Here is a 27,153-nt window from a genome sequence, read left to right on the forward strand (position 1 = left end):
TATTTTCTTGAAACTTAGTGTATACATGTATTACCCAATTAAGATTCTCTGGTGAAAGTTTGGGTCATGAGGTCAAAGGTCAAAGGTCAAAAGGTCAGGGTCAAATACATCAAATTTCACTATTTCCACCATATCTATTGAATGCCTGAAGATATTTTCTTGAAATTTAGTGTATACATGTATTACCCAATTAAGATTCTCTGGTGAAAGTTTGGGTCATGAAGTCAAAGGTCAAAGGTCAAAAGGTCAGGGTCAAATACATAAAATTTCACTATTTCCACCATATCTATTGAATACCTGAAGATATTTTCTTGAAACTTAGTGTATACATGTATTACCCAATTAAGATTCTCTGGTAAAAGTTTGGGTCATGAGGTCAAAGGTCAAAGGTCAAAAGGTCAAGTAAGAATATTAAAACTTTTTTTTTTCTCCGTACCCTGGAAAATTGTTCAAGGTATCTTTATGGAATATAGTATATACATGTACTGACTGGAAGTGATTATCTAGAGAATGTAGAGTTCATGGGGTCAAAGGTCAGGGGTCAAAGGTCAAGTGCAACACTTCAAAATTTTACTATTTCCTTCATATTTATGCAATGCCAGCAGGGTTATTTTTTTTTTTACACTTGGTGTATGCATGTGTAACCTAATAGAAATTCTCTGGAAGTTTATTTTTTCCTTCTTTTTTGCCTCAAAGGTCAAAAGGTCAAAGATCAAGTGAAAGTGCTGAACTAACTTTTTCCTCCATATCTCGGAAGTGGCTCAAGTTATCTTGAAACTTAGTACATATTATGTATGTTCTACCTGAAAGTGATTATCTTATGAATTTTAGGGTGAAGGGCCAGATGAAAATGGTAACAATTTACTATTCAATTCAGAAATTGCACTTTTTCTCCACACCTGTACCTTGAAAATTACTCAATGCCTAAATGTATGAATGGGTCAAAGTCAAGTTAAAGTCCTTAAATCCCTAGATACATGTTCTCCTATTCATCCAATTAAACCTAGGTCAAGGAAGGTGAACATTCAACACATTTGTGACAAACTTGTCATTTCAATATTTTGCCAATTTTGTGAAAATGTAATCACACATTGTCCACATGTACTATCTAGACCTATTGGGAAAATCATGCATTATGGCGGAGGCATACCAGTCGCCAGAGCGACATTTCTAGTTAACAATGTTTTTGCTTTTTTCTTTCATTTTGGTTTCTCTTCTAAGAACCACCATCGCTTAAAAAGAGACAGGTACAGCAATGCAAGGACGATCTGAAGGCATACTACCGTGTGTCACGACGCAAGGTCACGGTGGATCCACTCAGCTTTATGGAACGTATTGAATTGGATGATATTTTCACGGATTTAAGTATAAGAAACGGAAATAGCAAGAGTAAGGCACGACTAACATACGACGATCTTCTGACAAACGATGAAAAAGGAAATCTTTCAAAAAGGCTTCTGATCCAGGGTGAGGGAGGTGTTGGAAAAACAACACTTTGCGCTAAGATTGCCTGGGACTGGTGCCAGGGAAGGATTCTCCAGGATCTGGACATGGTGCTCCTAATACCTCTACGAGATATTAAGAACGCAACAAGTATTGGTGGTATTGTCAGAACGTACCTCTCTCATTCAAATAGGGCAACAACGGAAAAGATAGATGGCTATATTTCAACAAATCCGAGTAGGATTCTCATTATATTTGACGGTTTCGACGAGTTTGACGAAAAATTAAGTAAGACGAGCTGCAGTGAGGTCATTCGCATTCTAGTATCAGAACAATACAATTCATGCAAAGTAATTGTGACAACACGCCCTTGGAGGACAAATGAATTCATGATGGACAGGATTCTTGCCGAAACTTACACTTTTCTAAATGTCGAAGGATTTAACAAGGAGAATCTATCAACTTATATCAGAAGGTACTTTCGGATTAGAGAGAAGGACAATCTTGCAGAAAGCTTAATCAGTTTTATGGAGGAAAATGATGTCATCCGATCGAACATGGCCCCGTTTCCTATTTACTGTGCAATGCTTTGCCTCCTGTGGAGCGACTTCAGTGAAGAAAGACGAAGAGAAATGCAAAAATTGCGCACTTTCTCCCAGATTTTTAGAGAAATTATTTCTTTCCTGATAGAACACTACGCATCAAAAAAATATGAAAATCTACAAAATGAGAACATTGTTGGACATTTAAAGGAAACTGGTAGGGCAATTCAAGAAATAAGTGAGATAGCGTTGGAGGGTTTATTTGATAGGAGTCTTTCATTTCCTGAAGAACAATTCAGAGAGTGTCATGATGCCATGGTCACATGCTGCAGAGTGGGTGTTTTGACTATAGAAAAAGATGTCATCCCAAGGGAACGTCGGCGCGATGTCAACATCTCATCCTTGGTTACATCAACTGTTTCTTTTCCCCACAAACTGTTCCAAGAATATATTGCAGGGGTATATATTGAGTACTTATTCGACAATGATCGTGCTAAATACGACAAGGTGAAAAAAAAACTTCTTAGTCGACCTGGGGAGTTCCGCTACGTACTCTACTTTTCCTCAGCTTCAGGGAAAGAACTTGGCCTTGATATCATCAAAGGCTTGATAAACTGTGCTAGTGATATATTTCGTTATATAGATTATGAAAAACGTGATTTCTGCGTTGACGTTGCGTTTGAGTGTCACACTGAGGAGGCAGCAAGGGCAGTGGGAGAACAATGGCATGAATACAAAGTAGACCATTTACCAGAACACTTAGTGTCAGGAGTGGCGTTCATGGTGCGCTATAACCAAGTGGTGAGTGACATAACTTGAATATTGATATGAAATATGTCAGAAAATATAATGGCGAACGAAAATAACATTCCTTGTGTGTGTGTGTGTGGGGGGGGGGGGGGTTGTGTGTGTGTTTCCCCTGTGTGAATTTGAGTGCATAATCTACAACCTCAACAGCTTTATTACCATTTTTTTGTATTAACGTTTTTAAGTATCATTGTTACGTAAAATAGTTGCCCTCCTCGCATGATACATTATGATGACTTAATATGTAAGTTTAATCTGAATTGCCATACCACTTATTCCATGTCTTGTTATTTATCAGAACGTTTGGTGGTAAATTGTATGAAACGTTTTTCGTCGTGGCTTTTAGAAAAAAAATGTTATGAGGAGTCAAGCAAAATGTTCTTATTGCAAAATAATTGGACTCCACGGAGTTTCAACGGCTACTGAAATGAGACCCTTTGCGAGAGTTGCAGTTGTCAAACTGCCCTTTGTAGTAATCACCCAACCTTGGCTGTAATAAAGACGCCGTGTATGCATTCTTTCCTTCCCGAGTTGTGATTAGTGAAATGACGATATGAATAGAACCTGTATAGAATGATCCTTTTTTTTTCTCTCTGTGAGTTTCAAACCTCCAGTCAACTGCGAGTACTTTATCAACCTTATTCTTCTGAGAATATTTTATTTCCTCTACTGTCAATTCATGTTCGTTCTATCAGCAATCACTAAATATTATGGACAAAATGAAGTGCGGAAGAACTGTGTCACGTGACTTGGCGGAGGGCATGTGCTCCAGCACTTTACTCCGTAAGGTATGGCTATGGCGCTCACAATTTCACGTGGAATTCTACAAGATCCTCCGGGCAGAGGCTTCAAATTGTCTGGTAAGAACTTACATGTATTATCATGATCTACAACACGTATGTCTTTATGTACAGACTACAGATGAAGTGTTACTAAGATATAAAAGAGGAAATACATTAAATGGATGATAATAAGAAATGTAAAGAAAACAATCTTAGGTGCAAACAATGTTTCCTTGCAGAAAAAAAAAAATCTTCTTAAACAAAGAACCCAAGTTACATCTGAAAATATATAACGATCATGTTAATTGTAGGTGTTTTAATATATATATATATATATATATATATATATATATATATATATATTGTGACCATGATCACTGATTATAAAGAGGGAAGATCCTTAACCAGTCACGAAGAACATTATGTGATCTAAATTATAGTATGCAAGTTTGAGTGAAATCAATTATGTCCACTTGTATAGAATAAAAACATCGTTAAAAAAATATATGGAATGTTTCTAGATATACATTCACCGCAAAAGTGATGCTGAGGGTATCATAAATCAACACAAATCGACATGCATTTAGATTTCAGGGGCCCTTTAAGGTGAAGGATTATCCCCATTTTTGGCTGCAAGCTCTTCAACTCTCCCTCCCCCCCCCCCCCCCCCCTCCGAAAAAAAAAAGAAAATAGAAAAATGCGCTCAAAGCATCGCGGTAAACTATGACTATGTAGTCACTTTCTGTAGACGCAAAAGGCAACACAATAACAAGGCTGAAATAATAGATTATGGTCAATAAAAAGGCGCACCTGGCATCCTTTTCAACGCCATCATCTTTATCGTCAAATAAGCTTATTATTAGAATTAATGGAGTAACATATATTTCCCATCTTCTTTGTGACCAACAGCAATAAGCCCTCAACATTTTTTGTCCTTGTTAAGTTTGCTGAATATCCTCGCCAAGACATACACGAAATGGATACTAGGATTTGATCTACTGTAATCATCACTTTGTGTAACGAATGACAATCAGCCCGCAAAGTCAATGCAAACCAGGTCATTATATGCAGGGTTCTAGAGGAGCCTTTACATAGGTTGTCACTCAGTATAAAGCTGCTACAAAGGTGGGGAGGAAGGAAGGCTTCTGTTAGATCCGGCGTCCGGGGACATGTAGGCGAAGGTACCTCTCCATCTAAGAGTGGAGCCACACAAAGTTGACAATTACATTCGAAACGCCTGACATATATTCCGCCTTAAAGCATATATACTTCAGGCATAACATTACATAGCGACGAATGAACCCCCATGATGATTATGCACATAGATTATAGGCGATTGTTTACTATCATGATTAGGACACTGGATGTTCCTATTACAATGGGAAGTGTTATATCATAAACGGAATGGATTATGACGTGCAGTGAGTATTTCTTGCGGCAATCATGCATGGGTAGATACCTCTTGTCGAAACTGAATCCTAGCCTCGCCACTGTGTCCATGTATTTTCATTTATTTGTGTATTTGTTAAGTCTTCTTTAAAAGCAGGGTAGTCCCATTCAGTGCCACAAAGGCCTGTTTTTACAAGGGAACCCTGCGTTGATATACATTACATTCAAGTGACATAAAAACAAGAACAAAACGAACGTGTAGAAGTGAATGAGTGAAAAATAATCCCCCCCCCCCCACTTAACCCAAATGAAAGGCAGAGTTCAAAGCCTGACGTTAATGGCGAACGATATAGTCAATATTAAACTGATGGGCGTTTAAAAGGCAATCCAGGGATAAGACAATATGCACAAAGTGTCCGTTTTGGAACTAAGTCATTTGGCAAATATTAATAAAAATTACTTTCTTATGGGGGACTTTGATCACAATAAAAAAAATATCTGCGAAACCTTCAGAATTAATTACCTTTTATCATTTGATTGATTGATTGATTGATTGATTGATTTTATATCCGAATGTCTTTGTCATATATAAATGAAATGCAAAGTCAATTGAACAAACTAATTGAGCACAGTATAATTTGAATCTTACAGTTAAAACAAATAAATGACTAATTCAAATATTTTACTTTTTCCCCTGACACAATGCAAAATGGAATTCAACAAACTATTTTGTGCATACATTTATGCAAACACACGTTACAGTATATCTATTGCTCAAAGACAAATTATGCAATTATCGATGTAAAGAAATTCAGGAGACTATTATTATTTAAGCAAACGCTTGACGACGACAGTAGCCTCAGAAATTATTGTCTATGTACAGTAGAATACAACATTTTAAGAATATAACATATAAATTACAAGTCACTAAGTGGCGATAAAGAGAATGAATGAGAAGAATGAGGGGACAAAGTGCAGCGATGCATTGTGTAAGATGTGAAGTGTTTAAAAAAAATACAATAAATCTATTATGCGTTCTTCTCTGATGCTTTAGGAACAATAGCTTGTGCGTTTCCATGGTAGCATTATCGTCATCATAAAAACGTGTAATATCAGAAAAAAAAACACAACGTGTATGTTCAACGAATTCTCGACTGCAAAATCATATTTGGTAAAATTGATGCTTTTGGGATGTCAATGTGAAAAATCTCATTTTTAGAGAACAACAAACACCGTCGGCAGCAACTCGATAGCATCATGACCATAGCACAACAGAAAGATGAGAGCGGGGAGAAACATTTTTCTTTTTCTCTCACGGTAAAATTCATCGTCGACGTTGCACACGTTTTTCAGTTATGCAAAAGAATAGGAAGTTACAAGTAGGTAAGTGCCCTCATGCAACGTCAATACAGGTGTGATATCTTTTATTCGTAATATTTTTACCTCGTGTTTCGATATAATAAAGTCATTTTCAGGTCAAGTATCTCGCCATCTCGCCATCAAGTAAAAATGGTTTTTAAAGTTGTATTTAACTACAGTCAAACCTGTCTTCGCGGCCACCTGTCTATAGCGACCACCCGCTCATAGCGGCCAATGAAAAAAATCCCTCGCACAAAATTTCTGTGTCAGACCCTTTATATAGCGTTCACCTCTGCATAACGCAGCCAGCGACCACTCATTTTGTGTCCTGAGGTGAACCTGCGTATAGCGGCCACAAATATTTAGCTGAACTGTAATAAGCCATAAATATACGTTGGCTTTCTACTTCATTGCGTGAATTATACCGACTCCTATCTCAGTCACAACACACAGACATGATTGACATGAAAAGCCGTCTTTCCACTAAGCTTGGCTATATCTAGGCTCTAGTAATGTCGCTCTAAATAAAGGTTACAAAGGCACAGACAGCTCCTAAAATGATATAACGGCGCAGAATTTGACAAAGATTAAATGCCATTGTATAAGGGCAATGGGGTACTTGTCTGGGTATTGTTTGTTGCTTACGTCAACTTCGCACAAACTCATTTGTAAACCCATTCATATAAACCGGTACGAACCAGTACAGATCCTCAGGCCGGAAATGCTGTTACTTAAAGATCAAAAGAACAAAAATGGGGAAAAAAAGAAAACAAATAAAATGAAGGAAAAAGAAACACATACAGAAATACCTGCACATGCAAACTTATTCGCTCGTTTGTTTGTTGTTGTTGTTGTTTTTTTCTTTAGAATAACGTGCGGTATTTCATGCTGTTATGCAATGCAGGTGTTGCAATTCAAAATGGCCACTAATCTGTCTTTGGCGGCAACCTGTCTATGGCGGCCACTTTCGTTGTTTCCCTTGGGTGGCCGATATAGACAAGTTTGGCTGTATCTGTACTCAGCAAGATAATTTATGTCGCCATAACGACATGTAATATCTCTTGAAGTCGAGTTGACCGTGATGATTCATGTTGCTATACGATGACATTCACATTTTGTAAAGGGTACTTCTTGAAAATATTGTAAGTGCATCTGTAGATATACACCTGTGGACGCGTTTGGAAACGAGTTTTGAATAGCAAGATAATGTATGTCACCATGACAATTATTCTTTTTTCAGGAAGCAGACTTGGAAGATGATTATTTTGTATGTCACATCAATGACAGCATGAGTTTGGGGAAGTCGACTTAGCAAGATACTTCAAGCAGCTATATCGGCATTATCTTTTGAGACGTTGACCTGGCATGCTGATCCTTTGAACTGCTTGCAAAGCAATTAGAGTTTATTGGATTTATATATCAGGGACTCAGATGGAAGCTTGCCAGGGAGCAGCGCACTGTACGAGTTTGACTGCATTCACAAAAAGACAGAAGTGATCAATGTACAGCGTGAGGGCGCTTTTATGTGGGAGTTACTTCATGTGGAGACAAACATTGTAGATGTAGTAGAAGGAAGGACATTAGAAATGTAGCTTCGTTGTTTTTTTTTTCCTTTACAGCGCTTGTTATTTGTTTGAAAAGAGTTTTTCTTGAAATTCTATTTTCTATTGTATTTAATGAACCACACGTATTCAGTTCAGTCGGGGAGCCTGGTTAATTCGGTATATAATACTTCGAATAACGATATGAAATATATCAGATAGTACGTTGTATACCCTGTTTGCACTTCATAGCTTCATTACAATGTTAAATTCCCCACTTAAAAACACATTACTCTAGATTAGGCAACGATAATCTGTGTTCTTTACTTTGGAGAATGCCTTCATAAAACATCTGAGAAGATGGCTGGATAGCCCATATTCAGCTACGTTAATCTGGTCTTCTATGGCGTCCAGTTAGTAGTCTACGACCCTCCTCTACAATGATCTCTTTTCTTTTTGTTTAATTATTCCTTCTTCCAAAGTTCACACCATTTCCTTAAAGATAATATGAAGTTTTGGTACCTTTACAAAGTTTCCCTGAGATTGCCTTGTCTTAGTTTGTGTTTCAGGTTAAAGTACCTTTCATATAACCAACACAGTGAGACTTACTCGCCCCAAAGTGCTCTCATATCTTAGTAATCATGCAATAATGGTTTCGGATATTATCGACGCTGTACAACGTCAATAGATACTAACGGCTCGTTCGAATCGTTCGAATCTTTATATAGCTCCCTCAACGATCATTCTGCGTGTAACTCGTGAGAACCGGATCGCCAGCACAGAACTTGTGTAGAGTTCTGTGACCGCCAGTTATCCGGGCAGTGCCGCAGCGCTAACACTCCTCTGAAGCTGTTTGTGCGATGCGGTAATGCGTGCATGCATGCGAGCGGTATGTACAGTGCCGACAATGCGTGATCACAGATTATGCATGGTACATGAGGCGAGGATGTACGACTAGGACTAGTAGTATGGTACACGAAGACGGGTTTGACATAGAACAGCCATTGCAGGAGGGAAACAAAAACAAATACGAAGACCATAAACAGTGGTCAATCCTGCCGGAGGGGAAAAAAAGACGAGTATAGCTGCGGCAACTTTGAGGCGATCAGATATGCATCAGTATACTTTGTATACTACTAGGCGCTGCGTTTTACTCACCACCGGCCACCCTGGTTAGATCGAGGCTCGTTATGCAGCGAAGCACGGATTATACATACAGATTGTACGCGCACACAACTTGACAACACTGCGGTGGTGAGAAGTGACTTGCTGTGCTGCCAAATAAGACAGTAGTTCCTACATGATATTTTAATGTAGTTAGATATTTTTAATATTGTCTGAATTCATATGTTGGTAAACTCTCGTGATTTTAGAGGCTCCACCACAGTGCTAGACTATCACGCGGACTTGCTATGAGATAGATGACATCTACCTTGTAAGCAGCCTTAGCATGCCCTGTTCAGCAGTCGATCGTTTTACCAGGGAGGTGGTTTACCGGGGAGACGGGAACTCTCTATTCATTCAGTACTGTACATGAAGGAAGACATTACCTCAACCAGCTCCCAGCCCGACCAGATGCATGCATGAATGCAATACCCGCTCGCGCTGGTTTACGTTTGGAACAGCAACACACACACACACACACACACACACACACACACACACACACACACACACTCACATACACACACTCACATACACACACAGTACACACACACACACACACATACTCACAAGCACACTGACACCAGGGAGTGTTCCAGTCCACCTGTCTTGACACGGGTACAGAAATAGATCGAACGTTTATTGACCTTGAGTCGGGTCAGACTCACAAAAAAAGAGGAAGAAGAAACCACGCCAGAGATGGAGTGATCAGATTGCAGGGAGAGAGAGAGAGAGAGAGAGGAAGAGGGAAAGACACATTTTCACAAACCTGCCTCGTTATGACGCAATCGTGGAGAACAGTGCCAGTAGCTCCATGATACAGTCGAGGATGGAATCAGAGCTTGAAGCTCCTTGATGGAATAAAGCCCATCCCATACTCACGACTATAGGACTGACAGAGTTTGGATCCTGAACAAGTCACAGCAGCTTCAGCATAAACGAGTTGTTTTTTGTTTTGTTTTGTTTTTTCAAATCCAAAGTCGGTCAGTCATAGTCGTGAGTCGTATTCCAATAGTGTGCGGCGGGCTTAGGATATGTAGGTCACTCTTTGGCCTTTAGTTCGGCCTGCACTAATTTATTCATTTATTTATTTATTTTTTTTTTTTTTTGTATTTCAAAGTTACGTTGGTGTTTTCATTATGCAGATGGTGCATTATAGTAGGCCTATGATAAGTGGCCTATTGGCCCCAAAACATGATTTTAGACTGAAAATAATCCGAGTTACGTGTTTGTTTTTTTTTTATTTTTTATTTTTACATACAGATTATATTCAGATTGACAGTGTAAATCATTAATCGATTGATTTTCAAGGAAAATGGACTTACCGGATTATTTTTTTCTTTCGAACACGCTCTTCTTCCTTCAGAGAAACACAAAACCTCCACATTCAACTCCAAAGGGAGGAAAATCAAGCTGCGCATACCGAGGTTGAGGTAACATAAGTAAATCCAAGTTCTGTGAGTTTCAGAGGAATATCGCAAGATCTTGTGGGTGGTATACTAGTACTTTAGTAAGCTTCAGTTTGATTGTAGTTATGAACTACCTATTTACGACGCCAGTGTAGCCACGGGTATGAGCATGTCGCTGTAATAATATTGTGCGACACAACAGAAGCCTGCAACATTGTGTGCGACATCCTCGAGAATTGGCGACATGCATGTTCTAACTATATAAGTGTTATCAAATTTGTGAAAAACACGTGTAAAACTTGTGGGACGACAAACTCATATGTTGGCTGAACTCTATTTCATTTTTTTTAAAGAATATTTTATTCTCCATCAATGGTATTTCGTTTATGCATCGATACAAGGTACTCCATCATCTCTTTATTGTTTTAGGGGGTTTCGTGTTGACAAAGTCGAGTATTTGGCTGCAAAAATTGCGGTGAGCTACCTGTGGTGTATGGCTGGTGCGTGTTCCACGTGTTTATAGGGCATAGTGAAAATTCAAGGGAAAAAAAAACCTACAACCCAAACGAATTGAAACAGAACGCGCAGTGGTACGGGGAAAAGACACTGCGTGCGAACATCTTCATAAAAAAAATAAAAATAAAAAAAAATGAAAATAAAAAATGTCGCTACGGCGACAGGTGTATGCCTCCGCAATAATGCAGGTCTATAGTACAATGTCTTGACCATGTGTGATGACAGTTTCACACAATTGGCAAGATATTAAAATGACAGGTTTGCCACAAATGTGCTGAATGTTCACTTTCCTAGAACTATCAATTGGATGAATGATTAAAACGTCAGAGTGCAGGTATTTGGGGGAACTGATGATTTTTACTGGACTTTTGACCCTTTTATAAGTTTATGCATTGAGTAATTTTCAAGGTATTGAGAAAAAATATAAATTCAGTATCAAATGGTAAAATATTATTATCTAAACCTGGCCTTTGACCTTTGACCTCACAGTTCCAAAGAGAATCACTGTTAGGTAGAACATGCATAAATATGTAAGTTTCATGATAATACCTTGAGTTACTTTTGAGATATGGAGGAAGAAGTGCAATTTAGCACTTTCACTTGACCTTTGACCTTTTGGCACGAAACTTCCCGCAGAATATATATTGGGTTATACATGCATACATCAAGTTAAAAAAATCCTCCAGGCATTGCATAAATATAAGAAAAGTAGTGATATTTTGAGGAGTTGACCTTGAACTTTGACCCCTGACCTTTGACCCATGATCCCCAACTTCCCTAGATAATCACTGCCCATCGGTTCATATATATACTAAGTTCCATGAAGATACCTTGAACCATTTGCGAGATATGGAGAAAAAACATGAAATTTCAACCTTTTTTCACAAAATAACCTGTGACCTTTGACCTTTGACCCCGTGACCCTAAAATCCAAACAAAGTATTATCCCCCAGGATATACCCTCATACCAAGTTTGATGCAAAACCACCTCACGGTTCTTGAGATATTGACAAAAACAAAACGGGACGGACGTACGGACGGACGGACGCACGGACGGACGGACGCCCCGAAAACAATGCCTCCGGCCACTTCGTTGGCGGAGAAAAGAGAAAAGAGCAAAATCCCACGATAGCAAGGTGCCACAGACTTGGCAAAGAGGGGGGGGGGGGAGGGGGAGGGGGAGGGGGAGGGGGAGGGCGGGGGGTAAACCACAAATCCGCGCGGTGGCGCATTCCTGCTGAGGTCATAAACAGTCTGGGGCCTGCGGGAATGAAAAGGATGTTTCGAAGCGAGCTCAAGTCGAAGACTCCGGGGAAGACCACTGGCAGGATTGCAATCGTTACCTGATTCTACATTTTTTTCAATCAATTGACGTAAAATAATGTCATTTTTTCTATTTTCTTTATATCTTTCCTGAAATATATCCCACTGCCCTCCAAAGGGGGAAGATTCTCTATCATTATTCTTTCTTTTCTGACGGTGACTCAGAGGTGCTTGATTATAAAAAGGGAAAATCATGTTACTGTTCGTCACTCTGCAAGTTCGTTGTTCTGAGAGAGAAACACTTTCGTTATTTTTATGGTTCCTTGATTCGAACACGGGTGTTCGTTCATCCTGAAACGAAATAAATTTCGTACCACGTATAGGACCTAATTCGTTTTCAGAATAAAAATGTTCGGATTATAACTAACGCCTTCATATTCGGAGCAACAAATGGATCTGGAACAGGAATTTGGGGACCCGGATTGACGAACCTTATACATGACGTGTACTTATCCCCCAAAGTAATGGATACCGTGCAAAGAAATTAACGATGTCAAAAAGGGAGATTATAGTTTCCCGCCAATTCCCCCTTCCGTCAATACTAAGGCTCCTACTTCGGAAGTATAGGTCTGTCTCTCGTTGCTCGATAAAGAAAAAGAAAAAGAAATGAACAACGTCAAAATAAACAAGAACAGAATAAACGCATGTTCGCCTATCGTGGGGCATCTATGCAATACTGTTACCTTGGATGATATCCTCACCCTCACCATCGTGTAATTCCTATATAAGAAAGCAATTAATAATTATGTTTTGCACTGGATGTTATGAAAATGTATGTGATCTGGTATCCCGACGTAATGTAAATGATTATGTTACATGAAGAGGGCTGTTCGTGGGTGGTATTCGAATACTGTTTTGTATCATTATGATTTCGTTATGTGTAGATTATGTGCGTATAATAAGAGTTTCATTTTAAATGGAGTTTCAATCCATTTTATTATTCATGTCAAATTGGATTCCTCGGAAGACCATCACGACCATGAATGCCGAGTTGCGAGCAGGGCAATCCATACGTTTACCTTTGGTTATAATACCATGTTATTATAGTTGAAATGTATCATTGTTACCTTGGGACTTTACGGTGAATCATTTATTAACAGACAATCAAATATCTCCCACTGCCCAAGGGGAAACATATCAAACTAAGAATGACATTCATTTTTGCTTTTAAGATTTCCCCTCCCGTCTGACAATAATTTTCTGAAACATCCACCAGTGCCGGATGTAGAATGTTTATTCCGAAGGTGATATCCGACAATGAAGTACAAAGGCTTGATACTCCGATGAATTAGAATCACAAGCTTACGCAATGCTATTTTACGAAGAACACTCTTCGGATATATGTTGAAGATTAGTGCCTAAACATTACCTATAAACCAAAACAATCGTAGCATATGTATACTAGCTAGGCCTTCTAAATAACCAATAAAACATTTAAACGAATTAATAATTGCCTATAAATAATCGGCAGCACCCCTCAAGTATTTCAAGAAACAACTATATGTCTTGTGCAAAACAATTCCTGCATATTTTTTTGAATGTGGCAAGATATAATGCGAACATGAGATTGTGAGTTATAAGAACAATTTCAATATTGAGCTGAGTTCAGCAGATGTCGTAAAATATCTTCGGATCTCGTTCATGAGGACATGCCAGCAGAATTTGGGTAAATGAAATGCAGCCATTTCCACTGGAACTAATGGTAGATCAATGTTATTGCCGTATCCTTGGAGTAAAATGTCGCCGGGGCGCGGGACAATTCATTGTGGTGTCTTCGAAGGAAACATCACCGGAGCAAGTGTTGGTGGTTCAGTCGTCGGCGGAGCAATCATTGTCGACGGAGCAGATGTCGTTGGGGTGATGTTGTGGAGCACATTCTCGCGGAGCGAATTAATGTCAGTGGAGCATAAAGACTGACCTCTCTTTGATACATACGTATACTCATGGACACAAAAGAAACATTAGCCAATGGTATAAAGGGTATAGTGGTCGGACATTTCCATCGCCTTGATGTTACCATTTTTTGCAAAGAATCTACAAATTTTAGTAACATACATTCACCAAAATTAATGTCATACCGTACATTTCTGGATGCTGAAAATAATTAGAAGCTGACCTATTTCACTCAGCGTGACAAAGGTGAAAAGTTTACGTTTTCTCTGTTGTTCCAGATTAAAGAAAAACAAGATAACGTCACCATGATTAATTTCCTATTATGACAATGTGTGGGAAGGGATAATGTGTTATTCATATTTTTTGCGGTACATCAATGATCATTGATGCGACTTGACTTGACATCATCTTGAAGTTCATCAGGACGTGTTTCCAGTGACGTTCATTTACTGGTGCTATATAGGGACAGCATGTCATGTTTTTACGGAGCGTTATTCAATCTGTTAAAAACAATATAAAAAACATACATAACGATATGTGCACAGGAAATTACAATCCTCTGATAATTTATGACAATAAATGAGATGTGATGTTTATGGCTTATTTGCAATACATTGCACTCCCGTTACAACGAACACGGTAATAACGAAGCAAAACTTCTGTTCCCAAAATGTTCGCCATTAAAGTCTGTGTTAAAAAGATTCGCTTATAACGAACACGTTTATAGCGAAATTTTCGTTATAACGAAGTCTTTTCCGAGCGCCACTGACAAAGAAAAACAAAAGAAATGTGCTCTGTTATAATGAAATGCGGATCGCTTCCGAAAATACTTAGCGGAACAAGCATTTATAGCGTCTCTGCGTGGGCGAATGCTTCACAATACTGCGTTTTCGATCCGTGTGTCACGCACAAGTTTTCGAGGAGAACTTGCATTATTGTTAAACAATCTGACAATAATCTGAAATTGAGTAAGGTTCCTTATTACAAAACACAAAGATTCTGATACACCTAAATGTCCGTTAGTTCGGAAATGAAACAGTGTTTGTTCACGAACATTTTGGCGTTATTCCAAAGATTCGTTATTCCGAAAAAAAAAAAAAAAAATATGGTTCTTATTACGACGGTGCGTTTGTCCGAAAATGATAGGAATTCCAAACATTCATTGATTGGAACATTAAAAAAACAACAACCTAAAACAACAACAAAACAAAAAAAAACCCAAAAAACAAACAAACAAACAAAAAACGTTTCGTTAATCCAGAAAAGAAAAGGTAAGTCCACTAACAAATCTTAGGAATTGCAAACCTTATAATCGTCTTATAAGAAAACTGAACCTTCGAAATACGTAACCCGTGTCATTTTTTTTTTTAATTAACAAACCTTCCAAGGAATGACAAACTTTATTACATTTTCGGATTAAAAAACCTTCGCAACAACGAACCTTCGGAATAGCGATCCTTTCTCAGTTAGTAAATTACAAACCTTTGGAATGACGAACCTGATCATTTTAATTTCCGATCGACGAACCTTCGGACATTACAAACAACTTTATGCTCTCTTTTAATTGTAATATTCAAACGAAATTTAAAAGGTCCCATTCCATTTTACATAGCTTTCCAGTGTATTCAGCAAACAGAACATCATAATTTATATGCGTGGTTTCCTTGTTTTCGTGTAATATTGTATTTGTTCGGTTATAACGAAACTTCGTTATAACGAAAGAAAACTGCCCCCATGCCCCCTATAGGGTATAGTTAGTTCTCTTTTCTTTTAAAATGTATATCATCAAGGTTCTGCAGTGACCACGGGTATATTATTTTTTGATATTTGTTTTTAGGAAGGAAACAACCCCGTAACGAGGGGGCATTGGTGGCACGAGAAACTGAAGGGGAAAAAATGCATGGGGGAGCCTTTTTTTCCTATTCAGCCGATTAATCCCGAGTGGGGCACCAGAAAGAAATAAAAAAGAAAGGATGCAATATATATATCTATATATATATATATATATATATATATATATATATATATACGTGTGATGCATACCTGATGGTATACGTGTAGAGCTGTCCACCGTTGCTTGTTATACCGGTCGAACACGAAGCCACCTCGATCACTACTGATTATAGCTTACTATAACACGAAGCCCCCTCGATCTCCATTGGGATTGTGTTATGTGAAAGAGATTGCATAAGATTATGCTCTTGTCATGACATTTGTCATCATGAAAAAAGGGAAAAGACGGTCGCACAATCACAGATGGAAGAGGTCTTTGATTTGCTTTGTTGTTGTTGTTGTTGACAAAATTGTCTCACAGAATCACCTGATAAGCAAACAAACCAGTCCTCTTCACATTAATTTTTTTCTGCCAATTCTCTACACAAAATTGGCCGCTAAGCAAAAACAACAACAACAAAAAATAATACAAACAGAACCAGCACATGACTGTGGTAATCAATTCCATCAAATCACCTGCCCAAACAACAAGCAAACATGTTATACATAAAACGCATATTAGGCCCTACTAATTGTAAAAACAAACAGTCAGTAAAACAACTATAGAAAACATAACATTTCGGAATACGTCTTTCTTGGTCAATCAGGCCTGCGCATACTACGCTACGAAAAAAAAAAAAAATAAGAAAAAAATGTCCGGCATAAAATGCTACATGCCAAGCGTCAATATCCATGATAGGCCTATGCCTACTCTGATGGCAACGTTGACCATGTAGATAATCGTCATTAACAATCGGATTTTCTATATTATGTTAGTTAGCGATTTTTTTTTCTTTTTGACTAGACAGCCCATTCATTGTCAGAATGAGCAAAAGAAAAAAAAAAGGCTGTGAAGACTTTTTTTTAAATAATTTCTTTCATTTTTTTGTTTAAATCTTGACCTGACAGCACATATGTCGAGAGAAGTGTTTTTCTTCGATAAGCATATAAACATGGCAATTGAACATTATTCTAGAAGAACGCTACATGTATACCATCTTGCAGCACAGTTCCATTACACACTCTTTGACTGCACACAGTACACAGGTACCACGTGAATGGAGCAATGAAGCAAAAACAAACAAAAACGAAAACAAAAACCCGAAAACAATAATAATCTAAACAGGATTAGCATTTCTGTACAATCTGTCGACAAATCATCTGCTCAAACAAAAAACATTGTCGCGTTCTGCACAAAACGCATATAGGCCCTACTAAATCTGTAAAACAACAACAACAAAATAAATAACCCGAACCTTTCGGAATCCATATAATTCTTTGACACTCAGACCTATGCTATTTACGCTAAGAAAAAATGGACAAATGGAAAAATGTCAAGCATAAATGCTACGTTGCAACTGATATACGTCGATGTAGGGCAATTTGTCAATCAGCTGCAATGAAAACATCTCGACGGAAGAATTTCATGAATTAGGAATAAAATTAATGCTTCGTGCCAAGCGTCATGTACTGCACCAACTCTGGCAACGTATAGTGTATAGACGATCATCAGTAACAACCGAGCTGGGTTTGTTTTTGTTGTTGTTGGTTTGTTGTTGATGTTTTAGTTAGGTTTAGTCGGCGATTGTTTTCTTTTTTTACTTGACAGCTGATTTATCGACATAATCGGCCAAAAAAAAAGGAAAAAAAAAAGTGCAGACAATTTTTTATTTCAAACAACAAAACCCAAAATAATATTAATAGTAATCAAAACAGGATTAGTGGTCATCAATATTATTCTGTCAACAGATCGCCTGACAAAACAAAACAAAACAAAACGAAAACACAATTAAACACGTCTTCCATAAAACGCATATAGGCCCAACTAATTTGAAAAACAATCAGTAAAAGTACGCTGAGAAAAAAAGAAGAAGAAAAGGAATGAAATTAAGAAAGAAATGCTAAGCATATACAGGCTGAAGCGTCAACTATGGCAACGTTGACCGTGTGTAGATCATCAAGCTGTTTTTACTTCTGTAGGTTTAGTTGACGATATTTAGTGCATTTTTTTTTATTGGACTGCTCATTTAGGCTATGGACAGAGTTGGCAAAAACGATGCAAAGATTGTTATTGATTTTTTGATTTGGCTTGTCAGCACTTACGGCGAGAGAATTGCTTTTCTTTATTCATAAATGATATAGTGTAAAAACCATGGCAAATTGAACAAGACCCTGTCGCCATTACACGCCGGCCGCAGTAACTACGCACAGAACACAGGTAGGCCCTACCATGCTGGACAAACAAATCAAAAAAAAAAAAAAACAAGAAAACCCTAAAACGACAATAACACAAACAGGATTAGCAAATTTGGTTGTCAGTTCTCTCGACAAATCACCTGACCAACAACAAACATGTCCTACAATCGCAAAACGTATCTCAATAGGCCCCACTAATTTGAAAATTACAAACAATCAGTAAAAAAAAAAACAAACAGAAAAAAAGCAAAACAAAAATCCTTTCGATTTCGGATTATGTCTTTCTCTGACAATCAGGCCTATGCAACTAAAAAATTAAATAAAAAAATTAAGATTAGAAATGAACAGCATGTGGTACGTGCGGAAGCGTCAACATCTACCGACTGCCTAGTGGCAACTTTGGCTGTGTAGATGATCATCAGTAATAAATACATGAGAGCTGTTGTTCTTTCTTAGGTTTACTTGGCATTTTTTCTTTACTTGATTGTGTGATCATGTATCGTCACTAACAAAAGGATCGTTTCCCTCATTTCAGTCTTGTTTTGCAGATGTGCCTTTTTCAGACAGAAATGTCTTTGAATAGATACAGATGATGAGGAGCAGCAATACCTGAGATCATGAGAAATTTTGTGTCAATCATGCACGGCCACCTGTAGGCCTACATCTCAAAAGCGTCTCAAAGACAGTTTTAGCATGCTTTAGGGTACTGCTTTGATCCCATGATTGTCACCGCAAGCAAGCCGGGAGAAGAACAAGATGGAGATTCGATAAATCTAAAACTATATGCGCAGAAGAAAATAACGCAGAAAAATCAAATGAAGTGAATGTGCAGTCTTGAGGTGTATGTTAGGAAATCATACCTCAAAGCAAACACTTTCGCTAGGGAAAAGCAGGCAGTTTTTAAAAGAAATGATGGAAGAATGATTGTCACTTGTGATCTCAATATTTCACTTTTCCGTAGCATATTCCAGAGCACAAAAAAAAAAGAAGGAAAAAAAAAGGTGTCGGTATTCGTAGAGGACAGGTATATCCTGTAGGGAAGGTATTATGCGTGTGCAAAAATGTGTACGATGAATGTCCTTGTACTAGTAGGCCTATATTAGGTCCATGGCCTGTCAACAAATCACCCGACGAACAACAAACATGTCCTTCACAAAACGTACAGGCCCACTATTGTTTACTCTTTTTTTTTTTTTACTTGGAAGCTCATTTATCGACAGAATAACAAAAACAAGAAAAATGGGAGGGCTACCTTTGATTGTTTGTTTCAGTTATTTTATCTGTTCTTGTCAACACATAATATGGCGAGAGAATCTTATTGTTTATTATAGCATGAAAACATGGCAATTGAACATGCATTTCGGACCGCCTCTATATAGATCTGCAGAACAGTCCACTAACACGCAGCTCGCAGCTGGTCGTTTGAATACTAACAGTACCCAAGTACATAATACGTGTAATACGTTAGTAGCTTGCAACGGGGCGAACGAACGAAGCCAGCTCGCTTGCCATGGCCACGCATGTACCATCCACTAGTACAGTGATTGGCATTGTCATAGCGAACGGAAGCCAGTACGATATCGCCACGGACTACATTGTTCAGTGGACTGAATCCACTCTTTGGTGGAAGCATGACTAGCAAAGAGTATCGACTTTTTGGTGGAAGCAGGGAGGTCTCACCTCCCTGGTGGAAGGCAAAGAGTGGGGAAAGCGCGTGGGGCATGTGTACAATATGGGTACTAGATAGCATGCTCATGGCCACCCACGTGCACAGTATACGGTTGGCCCATCCATGCCCCCATGATACGTACACACAACATACACCGCACAGGGGTATCGTTCGATCGTACACTACTGGACGTCGGACATAAAACGCACCAGGGAGGTGAGCCTCTCACCTCCCTGAACGCACACAGTGGCTATACACACAATGTACGCAGTTGTCGACAGCTTGCTCTGCTATAAACGGATCGCGGATCGTAGCCTCTGGGATGCGGTCGCGCTTGTGTACAGTACACTTCAGTAGTATATCACAGAGCTCTCTCAAGACTTCTGTAAGTAGTATAGTATCAGTAGTATCCGAAAACCGACTTTCTTCTCGGGACCGCAAGGGGGCGTTGTGAATCATGCGCTCGAGACCAAATCCTTCCGTTTTAAACGAGCCGTTATTTTGCGAGAGTCACTACTGCAGTTCTCATCTAAATTGACGTTCTAGTAATCAAACATGAGTTATAATGCTCCCTAAGCATCATACTGACTAGCAGTTATATCCTGATACTTTGAATCATGGTTTCACTCGGTGAAATGCACCTTAACAGGAACTCCATTTTATCTTTAAACTCTCATTTTCAGTTTCACATTTCTTTTCCGTTATTTTCTTCAGATTGAAGATCTGACTTTAAATTTTAGCAGCGGCGATGATTGTCTAAGTCAGTCCTCGGTGGGAAAAGACTTGGCCCAATGGGTGTGCGCTATGCCACGTCTTTCGAAGCTCATTCTGTGGTGCCCCTACTTGCCCGATAGTTTCATCTCAACAGCCGCCACCTTAGCATCATCGTGCCAGGTAAGCCTATGTTTTATTGAAATTAGTGATTTATTGTTGGGAGATGACTGTATTTGTAATTTCGAGAAATGATAAAGAGCCTGATGTGTATTATAGGTTAATGCAATGACTCCTTTATTAAATCAATCCTATTCTATTTGATATTGACGTAACATTATTTGTAACTTCAATCCTACCTCCTCAGCATTATGACATTCAATGCATGAACGAAAGCATAGGTATGAACACTTTTCATGCACTGACAAATGTATGGAAATTGAGTGAAAGGCGTTTCTTCCGTTATCCGGTTGGGCTTTACACATAAAGTATTTTCTTAACTGACGATACAATGTTTCGCTCCGATAAGTGTGATTATTGAATTTTTGCAATGAAACAAACATTGCACAAGCAGATAGAGAGGAGTGAGGGAAGTTGGAGAGAGAGAGAGAAAGATAAAAAGGGAGAGAAGGGGAGGGATATATATATATATATATATATATATATATGTATATATATATATACAGTATATATATGTATATGGGTCAGAATTTTGAACGATGTACAATTGAGCCAAAACAAGGCAAAATTTAAAAAGTAGAAAATTCTCCAAATCATTCATCTTACCTGAAAGAGTATAACTCAAGCTTTAATATGAACCCAATTATACTAGGATTTTCCCAGAGGAACAAGTTTTTATTCACCGCTGAAGTTTACCATGTCCAGAGCAGCGAACGTCCGTGAGGAATAGTACTGCACATACATTTGAATACCATTTAACATAGTTTCCAAAGATCTGATTCAGTTCAAAATCCTAACGGAATATCTGAAGGGACATGTTTACGTGATTGCAGAATATTAAGCTTGTACTCTTAACCTGTACGTTATGGTAGACAACTGATGATTTAACTAAATTCGTCATTTCTGTGGAAATATTGCTCTTCCGCTAAACACTTTCTTAACTTTACGCGCATTTTACAGAAACTCAATATTTTCACCTCTTATTTCACTATCCCATACTTCAATCCTCACTCCCAAATAATAATATACCTTTTTAAGGTGTATCTCATCTGGGCAGTCTCTATAACCCAACAAACATAGCATAGTTTTCATCACGGAGGTTCGCATGTAGCTCACGGACGTTCGGAACAAACAAGATATTGAACAATGCAGCTCTCTTGAGTTGGAAACGCATTCTACTCACAACAAACAGCAATTTCATGTCGAGAACAAACTCCTCTGCAAAATCCTGAATAGATATTACCAATTCTCAATTATATAAGCTTGTTTATCTTCTCATACTGAGGAATCAAAGAAAACAATTTTTCCATCTCTCGTAAATGAACGTACAAACGTACGTGTAATCTCAGTGACGTAGTCCATCCTTGAGAACGAATATATTTATCAAAATTTCGTTATCATGAAGTAAATATTCAGGTCCTAAACCTGTTATATAGAGTCTACAATGCAAAATTTGCTTTTTATATAACGAACATGATCACAGCTAAAATCATGACAAAGAATTAATATAGAAAAACAACAGAAATGTGCTCCGTTATAGAAATACGAAGTTTAGCTGGGGAGGGCACGCGAATACGTTAGGAAGAAATCCCTCTGTGTTTGCTCCTTGTGTTACACACTGTTACCGAGGAGAATTTGTGTTATTATATTAGTCAGAAATGATAAAAGGTTCGATACTGCGAAGTTTCGTCATAACAAGACACAATAAGGCCATATAACTTGGATGGATGTTTGTGACTTCGATATTATACAATACGGTTTGTTATAACAAACCTTTTGTAGCGCGTCATTTCGGAGGCTCGTTATTCATACAGTTTGTCAATACGAAAATTGATAGAGTTCGTATAATTATGAAGCTTTTTTTATTCGGTAAATGATAGGAATCTCCGAAGGTTAACCGAAAGGCTTATTTATTGGAACATGAAAAATTATGTTCGCTTATCCAAATGTGGAGAAACAAGTTAACAACTAAAATCCTCCAATTTCAAAACCTCATAATAACTGTTTTCACCTAAACGAATATCAGGCCCATTCCACTTTTAGAAGAACGGACCTAAAAATAATGATCCTTAATATATATTTTTCGAAGAACATTTCTAATAACAAAGCTCCTAAATTAACTACATTTTTTTTTCCATTTTGGAATAACAAACCTTTGGACATCGGAGTAACGAATCTTTGGAAGAGCGAACGTATCAAAGTGCAACGTTAAATCTATTCTTAATCATTACTTTTTTTAACATGTGTTTTCAAAGTAAGCACAAAAGCACAAACAAATTGACGATCTCTCTGTCTCTTAAATGTAAAATGAAAAAAAAAAATCTTGGAAAAAATTACAAATGAATATTGCTTTTCATTGATGAGTATAAAACAACACCATGTGATGATAAGCGGAGGATATGTGTGTTTTCATCAGACAATAATTGTATACTGCATGAGTTTTGTTCGCTTGTGACGGCATTTCGATGAATAAAAAAACATAAACAAACAAACAAAAACTTCTCCAGAGGAATTTGGTACAACGGGAGTGCACTGGCAATTCTTTTCTCTGTGTGTTGGAGCTCGATCCCTTCTCTGTTTCTCAGTCATTTTCATTCAACTGCTTCCACGTCCTTTTGAAACTTTTCCGTTTCTTATTCAACACATGCTCATTACAGACTTCTTCCGTCATTATACTGAATGTGATTGTGTAGCACTTTTCGAATTTGTTTTGGCTTGTTTTGTTTTGTTTTTGTTTTCTGTTTGGTCGCAGCATGTTCAGGCTACTGTAGGAATGAGAGAAAATCGTCATGAAGAGAAAAATAAGAATGAATTAAGGCATTTAATATCATGACAATTACAGCGAACGTCCGTTATGGAGACCAAAACTGGATGTGTTCTGTTTGAGACGGCAGCTATCATACTCAAAAGATAAACACTTAGAGCACCTGTCACTAAAAAGTGGCACTGATCCTCTTTCTCCTACTATGTAATCCACTGACTTATTCAACCAACGAACATCCGTGAAAAAAACGTTTTCCATTTGTTATTACAGGTAAATTGAGTGCTGAACGCTATTCACTTTCGGGTATGAGCGGCTCGGTGATTTGGTAATATTTTCAACTGACATTAATCTTATGTGCAGTGATATATTTGTAATTGTCAGAAATTTCCTTTCTCGGACAGAACGTCCGTGAGCGAAACTTTCAGAACCTGTAACAGTACAAATTGTCTCCAGAACCTCATTAGAAAGAAATTTAAACGCACAGAAATGACAGATTACACAAAATTCCATTTTACTATAACTTTGTTTTAAGTGTTTAGCTGTTTTTTGTATAATTACAGGGAAAACAAGCGTAAAATTGTGAGTAAATTTTTAATTGTTTGTTCATCATGATCACATAACGCCTTAAAAATTCTGAAACTACTGCTCTAAACTCATTTTCTACTTTGTAAAACTTTATTTGTCACTATTCGAGCCAAAAGTTTTAAAGAATACAGGACACTTTCGGGACAAGTTATCCCTATCGGAGGGATTGCATACGTTACGGACGTTCTCTGGAATTATCACGGACGTTCGTTCTACTACTAGGGTCATGTTCCAGGACGGATAACTAATCGGCAGAGAGTACCTAGCCTTCCTAACTCTTTCAAAAATTTGAAAATGTATTGTCAATGCAAATTATTAGAAATTTGACATCCTTACAACATATGTATTGCTCAGAGGGGGATCAGGAGGTGAATTTTCAGAGAAAATATTGATTATTTGCTTAGTTTTTCATGAATTGCATGGTCCAAAAACTGTGGACGAACCTCAGTCCGCTCCAAAAATGGCATGCAGCTCCTCGGCTAGAGAGCCAAAGGTAAAATGCACCTTCGCCATCAAAGCAAGATGGTGTCCCACTCGAAAACGTTTTGATAATCACGGACGTTCTTTTTTTCTTGGAGGTTCGTCTAAAAATATAATTTCGGTTCCTATTTGACAAAGGATGGACAGAAACTCAAAACAAACATATTATCGTGTTGCTAGATCTTAGTTGATTACGACTCAGAACAATATCGCCAATAACGTTTCATGGGCTACGATCTTTATTAGAAAATAGCGGAGGCACGTCCGTGACGAAAACTGAGTATAATTTTGCATAAAAGAATATTACGTCCCATGTACAGCCAGCAGACGTACAATTTTTGCAGGATATGTTCATTAGGTGGAACATCAAATTTTCGTATACGTTACAGTTGGGACAACAAAGTAGAATTTGCAGCAGCGATAGAAATAAAAGCATCACGGACGTTCGTCTGTTTAGGACTTTGATATTTTGATTGTTCTCTGTAATTTTATACGTGCTCATAAAGTTCTTATAATTTTGTGGTACATACCCATGATATGTCAGATCCAGAACGTGGTCAGATATTAGATGCCACGTACCATTAAAAATGCACATCATTAGTTTGAAAAACAAAAATTATTGTGAAAATAGCGTTTTTACCGTATTTTTACGCTTTAAGTCCTTGTGAAATGAAAAATATCAGGCAAAAGTCAACCAAACCATATATTTCCTGAAAGGAAATTTACCAATCTTTGAGATGACATGAAAAAATCTGGTTTCTTAGATCATCCTGGCGTGTTCTAAGGGAAAGAATGTCATAAGGTACGAAAATTGGCAATTGTACATCGTTCAAAATTCTCACCCATATATATATATATATATATATATATATATATATATATATATAGAGAGAGAGAGAGAGAGAGAGAGAGAGAGAGAGAGAGAGAGAGGGGGGGAGAGAGATAGTTAAGTGGGGGATCCCTAAATGTGGAAACGTTGTGCAGGTGTATGGCGCTGTACTATTCCCAGGAAGTAAACATTGTACACATTTTTTTTTCTTTTAATAGGAAGGGATAAGGCAAAGGATATCGTTACTGAAACACAGACACACAGACACACATATATGTGTGGGTGTGACGGAGAACCGTGATGTGCCTTGGTAAAACCAGGGTGGGATGGAATAAAAGTGTCCATTCGGGACATGAGAGTTGGAGTTAGCAAACATGGCGTGAACAGTTGCAGTCATTCGGTGCTGATCCAGGAATGTTTTGTCGGTGTATGACAGATATTATGTCGGTGCTGACGGGTGTTCTGTTGGTGCATGACAGTGGGGCTACCAAACAAAGACTTTGGCAAATTCAGTTCAATTCAATTCAATTCATTCATAATTAAAAAAAAAGAACCACACATAACTAATGATGATTATGTTAATTTTGGCTTGAAATAAACAAATGTATTTTTTTTTTACTCAAATAAAGAAAGATCCTTACAGCAAATTAGTTTTTAAGACAACCAGCGACGTCACTGGCTGTAGCTATCTCACGTCTAAAAGGAGTGTATTAGGCCTATTAAAACAATTATCATATAGACCGGGAAAATCGTTTTGATAAGATGCTCGGGATCATGATTTTTTTTTTTCTGTCGTATATTGAAATCTTGCAAACCCAAAGACTGCACGCTACGTGTGCGTCTACGCAATGATTGTGCCTCAATCAGCCTCATGATAAATGCAACTTTTAGGATAAAATGGAATAGAGTGAAGATACTTCAAGACATTTTAACCTAGAATGACACTGGGCGACTCTGTGTGCGAAAATGTGATAGGTATTTGTGATCACTTCCTCGCTGGCAAAGACCGCAAAAGACAAGGCGGTGGAGTAGTACTTGTACTTTGCATTTGTAAGTCACAACTCATTATTTGAATCTAGACGGAAACAATATATCGAAACGTGAAGGCTACTCATGTGTCTATGACTCTACGAGGACGTCGAGTCATACAATCACAATGATACGCCTTCCTATCATCTGTCAAACGGTTTATTCTATCCAGGCTTTACATTGTTTCAAGCTGTTGTCATTAACAATTAGTCATTGAGAATATTATCTTTACTACAAGAATTCCATGTCGCATAGCATTGCTCAATGTTGTAACTCAATACTAGACGTTGTGATTTTTGTTTGTTTGTGTGTTTGTTTTTCTTTGAAGTGATGAATCGTTTTTATTTACACTAGAAACGGGTTATTATCATTTCGATGTGTTCCACTGCGAAGATCGTAACAAATACGTAACTTAATAGTGGATTCTATTTCGTTGTCAGCTTCCAAAGAGTATTAGTTCACTAATTTGTAACATATCGTAACGTGTATAACACCTCTGCAATGGTCTTTTTTTTTTTTGCGTGTTCAAATATTTCTTCTTGCGTTTTTC

General features: G+C 37.9%; 1 protein-coding gene across 1 annotated transcript in view; it reads left to right on the forward strand.

Annotated features, from left to right (window-relative positions):
* The window catches only part of LOC139738934 (NACHT, LRR and PYD domains-containing protein 3-like), a 501,522-nt gene extending 479,765 nt beyond the window's left edge, over nucleotides 1–21,757 (forward strand). The window contains exons 2-4 of the mRNA XM_071649559.1: nucleotides 3,488–3,652; nucleotides 20,740–20,919; nucleotides 21,701–21,757. Coding sequence (XP_071505660.1) covers nucleotides 3,488–3,652; nucleotides 20,740–20,919; nucleotides 21,701–21,757 — 402 coding nt within the window. The remainder of the gene's footprint in view (nucleotides 1–3,487; nucleotides 3,653–20,739; nucleotides 20,920–21,700) is intronic.
* The last annotated feature ends 5,396 nt before the right edge of the window (nucleotides 21,758–27,153 follow it).

Source organism: Diadema antillarum, unplaced genomic scaffold (assembly GCF_040938485.1).
Source record: "Diadema antillarum isolate AM-2024a unplaced genomic scaffold, OU_Dant_1.0 seq00000775_RagTag, whole genome shotgun sequence".
NCBI classification, from domain to species: Eukaryota; Metazoa; Echinodermata; class Echinoidea; order Diadematoida; family Diadematidae; genus Diadema; species Diadema antillarum.